Below are 7,714 nucleotides of genomic sequence, written 5' to 3'. Positions count from 1 at the left end.
CCCCACTCAATGTTTTTAATTGGCTTGTCAAAGATCAGGTACCTGTAAGTAGTTGGATTCATCTGTTGGCTCTCCATTCTGTTCCATACATCTACCTCTTTATTTTTGTGCCAGTACCATGCTATTTTGATCACTATTGATTTATAGTATAATCTGAGGTCTGGTAGCATGATTCCTCCTGCTTTGTTTTTATTCCTGAGTAATGTCTTGGCTATTCAAGGCTTTTTCTGATTAAATTTGGCTTCTGTCCGGCTAGATTTCTCTGCAAGGCATAGGTTGCATTCAGCTCTGGGCAGCCGACAAATAGCAGTTTACACTCAGGTATCAATTCTAGCCTCTGCCCGCCCACTGCCTTTGTCTCAGCTGTATTAGCCCCTGAGGGCTGGTGCTTTACTTACGAAAGTTATCTGTGTTTTGCCTGTGGCTGCTATCTGGAACCTCTGTTTGCCCAGAGAGACGGGGCTGGAATGGCATCAGTTTGCAGCTCAGGATGCCACTGTTGCTTTATTGGCATCCCCTAAGCCGATTTTCTTCTCCTCACGCCTGTGCCACAGTCAGCACAGAACAGCACCAGCCCTTTCCCCCTCCACTTCTCTCAAGGAGATCCCCAAGAATCTGGATTCCATAGGTAACAAACCTCCAGACCTCGGAGTGGGTGGGTGCGGACTCCTTGGAGTTCAATGTTGCAGGTGGGGAATATATACAGTTTTATATAGTTTTACAGTTTTATGCCTGGCTGGAGGGTGCCGTGGTATGCCAGAAGGGGTAGGAGGTCCAGTTTTTATGGGGTCTCTCCCATGGGATAGAGTAGGAGGAAGTTTGAACTCTGCTTGTTTGTTTGCATGGAGTAAACTGTGAGCCCTTGTTCTGGGGGAGGGGACTCCCATCTACTTGGTGGTGGATTTTGTACCTTTTGGTTGTATTTTTGGGGTCACAGCTCACCTCAGGAAGGTTGAAGTGCACTCTTCAATCTTCTCTCTTGACTTTGCTCCAAACTATCAGCCAACTTGCTAAACTTCTGTCCTTTAAGCCTCCTTCTGGACGGGAGCTTCTGTAAAAAGCTGGCTGCAGTCTGCCATCTTGGCTCCGCCCCCACTTCTAGGAGCTTTGTAGTTGATTCCCTGAGGTTTTCCAGATACATAATCATATCGTCTGTGAAGAGTGACAGTTTGATCTCCTCTGGTCCTATTTGGATCCCCTTGATTGCCTTCTCTTGCCTTATTGCAGTGGCTAAGACTTCCATTACAATATTAAAAAGCAGTGGAGACAATATTAAAAAGCAGTGGGCATCCTTTCCTGGTTCCTGATCTGTGTGGAAATGATTTCAATTTTACTCCATTCAATATATTGGCTGTGGGTTTGTTGTTGATGGCCTCTATCAGTTTAAGAAATTTTCCTTCTATACCTATTTTCTTAAGTGTTCTGATCAAGAAAGGATGCTGGATATTGTCAAAAGCTTTTTCTGCATCAATTGAGAGAATCAAACGGTCATTGTTTTTTAATTTGTTTACGTGATGTATTATATTTATGGATTGACATATATTGAACCATCCTTGGGATCCTGGGATAAAACCCACCTGGTCATGATGTATAATTTGTTCGATGTGTTGTTGGATTCTGTTTGCTAGGATCTTATTGAATATTTTTGCATCAATATCCATTAGAGATATTGGTGTATAATTTTCTTTTCTTTTTGGGTCTTTTCCTGGTTTCGGTATCAGGGTGATATTTGCTTCATAGAATGTGTTGGGAAGTATTCCTTCTTTTTTAATGTTTTGGAAAAGGTTAAGTAATATAGGTACTAGTTCCTCTTTAAAGGTTTGGTAGAATTCTGATGTGAAGCCATCTGGTCCCGGGCTTTTCTTTTGGGGAAGATTTCTCATAGTTGATGCTATCTCAGAACTTGTTATAGGTTTGTTCAACGTTTCCACTTCTTTCTGGCTAAAGTCTAAGAGGGTGGCATGTTTCCAAGTATTGATCTATTTCCTTTAGATTTTCATACTTTGGAGAATAGAGTTTTGTGTAATATTCATTAAGGATTTGTTGAATTTCTGAGGAGTCTGTTGTTATTTGGCTTTTATCATTTCTGATTGATGAAATTAGGGATTTTACTCTTCTACTTCTGGTTAGGTTAGCCAAAGGTTTATCTATTTTATTGACCTTTTCAAAAAAGCTAACTCTTTGATTGGTTGATCTGTTGTATGATTCTTTTGTTTTCAATTTCATTTAGTTCTGTTCTAATTTTAGTTATTTCTTTTCTTTTGCTGAGTTTTGGGTTGGAATGTTCTTCCTTTTCTGGTTGCTTGCGATGTCCCATTAGGTTGTTGACTTCCTCTCTTTCCATTCTTTTGAGGAAGGCTTGCATGCTATAAATTTCCCTTTTAGGACTGCCTTTGCAGTATCCCAGAGGTTCTGATAGTTTGTGTCTTCATTATCATTTTGTTCCAACAATTTGGTAATTTCTTTCTTAATCTCATCTGTGACCCAGCTATCATTCAGCATAAGGTTATTTAGTTTCCATTTTTTGTATGCATATGCAGATTCCTGTTGTTACTGACTTCAACTTTTATTCCATTATGGTCCAAGAAAATACAAGGAATGATGGTCTGAGAAAATACAAGGAATGATTTCTTTTCTTTTAAATTGCTGAGGTTAGACTTGTGACCTAAGATGTGATCAATTTTGGAGGATGATCCATGGACTGATGAGAAGAATGTGTATTTAGTTTTGTTGGGATGAAATGTTCTATAGATGACTGTTAGATGCAAATGTTGAATGGTTAGATTTAAGTCTAAAATGTCTTTGCTTAGCTTCTTTTTGGAGGATCTATCCAACATTGCCAAAGGAGTGTTAAAATCTCCAACAGTTATGGTGCTAGAGGTAATCAAGTTGCTCATGTTTGTTAGAGTTTCTCTTATAAACTGAGGTGGATTCTGGTTGGGTGCATAAATGTTGACAATTGAAATCTTATCATGTTGAGTGTTGCCCTTAACAAATATGAAATGACCATCCTCGTCCTTCCTTACATTGGTTGGTTTAAAGCCTATTGTATCTGCCAATAAAATTGCAACACCTGCTTTTTTCTGATTTCCATTTATTTGCCTGAATTATAGATGACCATCCCTTCACCCTGAGTCTATGTTTATCTTTTAAGGTAAGGTAAGATTCTTGAATGCAGCAGATGTCTGGCCTCAGTTTTTGTATCTAGTCAGCTAACCTGTGCCTCTTTAGAGGACAATTTAAGCCATTCACATTAATTGAGAGTATTGATAAGCCAGATAGTATTTTGGGTATCAAGTTTTTTGAATGTCCAACAGACATTTTTAATCCTTTTGCCATTGTGGAAGTTGGAATTTGATTTAAAGTTTCTGAGTGAGTTTATTTTTGTGGTGGAGGATTGCACTGGCCATTATGGAGGATAGGTCTGAGAATATCCTGGAGAGCTGGTTTAGTCATGGCAAATTTCTTCAACATGTGAATGTCATTAAAGTATTTAATTGTTCCATCACAGATGAAACTCAGTTTAGCTGGATACAGGATCCTAGGTTGAAAGTTATTTTGTTTGAGGAGATTAAAGGTCTATGACCACTCTCTTCTAGCTTGAAAGATTTGAGCAGAGAGATCTGCAGTTATTCTAATGTTCTTCCCCTTGTAGGTTATGGTTTTCTTATGTCTTGCAGCTTGCAGAATTTTCTCCTTCATATTAACTTTGACGAAGCTAATTACAATGTGTCTATGAGAATTTTTATTTGGGTTGAGTCATGCCAGTGTTCTGAAACTGTCAGCTATCTGGATTTCAGAATCTCTTGGCATGTCTGGAAAATTCTCTTTGATTATTTCATGAAGTAAAGCTTCTGTATCCTTCACAGCAACCTCATCACCTTCAGGTATTCCTATAAGGCGAATATTAGATCTCTTTGAATTATCCCAGCGCTCTCTTAGAGAATGATCCGTTTTTATTCTCCACTTTTTTTCCTCATTGAACATTTGGGAGCATTCAAAAGCTTTGTCTTCAATGTCAGAGAGCCTTTCTTCTGCCTGTTCCATTCTGTTACTGAGGGATTCTATTGTATTTCTCAAATCTTTGAGGGCTGCAAGTTCTTGCCTCAATGTGTCAAAATCTTTGGTGATTTTTGTCTTTGAATTTGTTGAATTCTTGAGACATCTTTTGAATAACTCCTTGAAATTCTAATTTCATCCTTACCTCCATTCCATTGATCTTATTTGCTATCCAGATTCTCAACTTGATTTCTGACATCTTAGCCATTTATTTATAATGGGATCTTGTGCTGTATCTGCCATATTGTTCCTTGGGGGAGTTGATGTACTCTGATTATTCATGTTGCTGGAGTTTTTCCCCTGATTCTGCCTCATGATTATTTTTCACTGTTGGCTAGATGGGCAGGTAAGGTGAAATTGGATTGGGAATTCCTGGGACTGTGGTTAACAGCCCTTTGTCCAGGATCTGGGACTGATGACTATAGCTTTTTCCTGATAGCTTTGCAAAGGAACTGTATAGTATTACAGTCTGAGGCTGAGGAATCCTGCTTGGGGTGGTGTGGTTAGGTGGCTCTGTCTTGTATTCAGCTGGTTCTTGTATGATCCTAGAGGATCAGTGACTCTGGTCATGTCTTAGCTGAAGTTTGCTTTCTTGGAGTCACACCTTGCCTCAGCAGAGGTGACCTACAGATATCACTCTCCTCTCTCGGCTCAGCTCCCAGTCTTCAGCTTAATTGGGGTACTTTATGGACATTATCTTCTCTCTGGATGGGAGCTTCTGTCAGAGGCTGGCTCTAGTGGGCCATTTTTCTCAAGCAGATCAGGAACAGATTAAAAATTTCAAGAGAAAAATGAAAATCTTCATTCAGAATGTTGGTCTCAGGTCGCTGGGCTGCTGTTGCTGCCACTACTACATTTTTTAAATTTACAAATAAAAATTATATATACTTATTAGGTATAACATGATGTGAAATATGTGTACATTATGGAATGACTAAATTGACACAGTTAACATGCATTTCTTCACATCCTTATCCTTCTTTTGTGATGAGAAAACTTAAAAATATTCTCTTTTGGCAATTCTCAAGAATACAGTATGTTGTTATTAACTGTAGTCACCATGTTATGCAATGAATATCTTGAACATACTGATTTGCTAATATTTTATTAAGGACTTCTAAGTCTATGTCTATGAGGGATATTGGTCTGTAATTTTCTTTTAATGAGTTTGTCAGATTTTGGTATTAGGCTTAATATATTGGTCTCATAAAGTATATTGGGGAAGCCTCCATACCCTTATATTTTCTGGTTGAGTTTTTGAATGATTGAAATTGTGTTTTCATTTTATTGGTTGAATTTATCAGTGGAGATATCTGTTTCTGGAGATTTAAAATATTGAGCTCTTTTTATTCAATGGATGTAGAATTGTTTAGATTTTATAAATCTTTCTGTAAGATATATCTTTACACATGTTACAAAGAAGAAATATACACTTTATATTAGTGCAACTACGTCTTATAGAAGTTTGTTTATTTTTTTAATTTGTCAGATTTATTGACATAAAGTTGTTCATAATATCTCCTTATTCTCTTAATGTCTGTTGTGTGATGTACTCCTTTTCATTCCTGATGTTTGTAATTTCTTTCTTCTGTTTGTAACTAGTCTGGCGAGGGGCCATTAAACTTCCTAATAATTTCACAAAAATGTTGATTTTGTTCATTTTTATTAACTCATTTTGTGTATTTATTTTTCATTGGTTAATATTTTACTTTTACTTGGTCTTTGTTTACTTTGGGCTTTTAATTCTTCTTTTGCTAGCTTATTAAAATAGAAGCTTAGATCCTTGATTTTTATACCCTTATAACTTTTAAAACATCATATTTCCTTCTGAATACTTTTAAAAATTATGCTTCACAAATTTTGATATTTTATTCTTTACCATTTATTTAAAATATTTTCTATTTTACCTAATGGTTTCTTCTTTGAGCTATAGGTTATTTAGAAATATACACTTTAACTTCCAAATATTTGGACATTTTCTAGGTATGTTATTGATTTCTAATTTGAAATGTGGCCAGAGAGCACAAGATCAGACAATTAAATTCATGAAGTCATCCTAAAAAAATGCTAAACACCTCATTGCTAAATATCACTACGGTCCCCTTTGAATACTCCAGTTGGCCATCTGGTGATCATCCAAACTCTTGTATTTTGCATGATTTACATTCTTCTAAATGTATTAAGATTTGTTTTCATAACTCTGGATATGGTCTATCTAGGTGGAATGTTCCATGGTGCACTTGAAAGAATGTATATTCAGCAGTTGTTGTGTAGTGTCCTATAAATATCAATTAAATTAAAATGTTAGTTTGGTTTAGTCTTCTAATTCTTTTTTTTTTTTCATTTTATTTTATTTTCTCTTTCTTTGATTTCTTTATGGTTGAGACGTAGAATTGTTAAATTTTAAAATTTGAGCGAAAGCTATGAAGAGAGGTAGATAGCTCCCTTCTAGTCTTCTAATTCTTACTGATGTTTATTCTACTTGTTCTATTAATTACTGAGGGCAAGGTGATTAAAGCTCCAATTCTCACTGTGTACTTAACTATTTCTCCATTTAATTCTATGTTTTTGCTTTATTTACTCTGAAGGGTTTTGTTAAATGTATACACATTTGGTATTATTGCAAAATTTATGTGTATGACCTTATAGAATATGTTTTGCATATTACTCTCTTTATTTTTATTGCTCTTTTGTTCCTTTCCTTCATTTTTCTTACTTAGTTATGGTTGTATTTTTGTGAATCTATTTCCTATCAGTTACCTTAAATTATTTTGAAAACAGAATAGGATATAAATAAATACAAAGAAAATTTATTGCCTTGTTCCTTAAGTATAATTTTGTATATTGGGAAACTTTTACCACCTCTTTTTAAAGTATAGAATAGACACATGAAAATTCCTTTCTACCTGAATATATTTTATCTTCCTAGGAGATAAAGATAAATTTTACAACAAGACTATTAACAAAAATGATGTTGCGGTCATTTCTGATCTTCAGAAAAATTTAAATGCCATAGGAATCTGTCTAACAGATGATAAAATACAGGAGGCTTTGGTTAATACGAATCCCAATGGTGAGTAATTAGTTCATTTTAAATCAGCAAAGTTTGAGTATTCAACTTCACTCTAAAAGCACTGAGAAGATATAATCAATGTATCTTTGTATTATCTCTGTATTTATTTTTTAAAAGAAAATTTGAAACTATTCTTTCTCATTTTTTAAATTGATAGGTTTGTGTTAAAAAATAAATTTTCAAAGTAATATCTTTGGTGACTTTTATTCTAGATCTAATCATATTTGAATATAGCACAAGATAATTGTCATTCCTCTACTTTTTGTTTTATAGCTCTGGTTTTATAATATCAAATGGTTTTTTTTACAAGAACACTTAACTTGCTTCTTCTTTTTATTTTTTAAAAAAGATGAAGTGGTGCATTTTAAGGATTTTATCAGAGAATTGGCCAACACTGATGACTTTATTGAGTGCCAAAGTAAGTATGAAATTTAAAATGAATGTGAACCAAAATTTCATGTCCCTTGTTTAGGGTTTGTGTGTGTATGGACTTTTAACATGTTCTCATTTAAGTAATATAGATATATTTCCTTTATCATGTTCTCATTTAAGTAATATAGATATATGTATATGTAAAGAACT

General features: G+C 35.0%; 1 protein-coding gene across 1 annotated transcript in view; it reads left to right on the top strand.

Moving 5' to 3' along the window:
• The window catches only part of EFCAB13 (EF-hand calcium binding domain 13), a 119,806-nt gene that overhangs the window by 83,301 nt on the left and 28,791 nt on the right, over window positions 1–7,714 (top strand). The window contains exons 13-14 of the mRNA XM_023511231.1: window positions 6,989–7,132; window positions 7,482–7,550. Of these exons, the coding sequence (XP_023366999.1) occupies window positions 6,989–7,132; window positions 7,482–7,550 (213 nt within the window). The remainder of the gene's footprint in view (window positions 1–6,988; window positions 7,133–7,481; window positions 7,551–7,714) is intronic.

Source organism: Otolemur garnettii, unplaced genomic scaffold (genome assembly GCF_000181295.1).
Source record: "Otolemur garnettii isolate 467f Iridium unplaced genomic scaffold, OtoGar3 scaffold00018, whole genome shotgun sequence".
Classification (NCBI taxonomy): domain Eukaryota; kingdom Metazoa; phylum Chordata; class Mammalia; order Primates; family Galagidae; genus Otolemur; species Otolemur garnettii.
The sequence above is the reverse complement of the archived record's forward strand: the minus strand, read 5'-3'. Positions and strand labels throughout refer to the sequence as shown.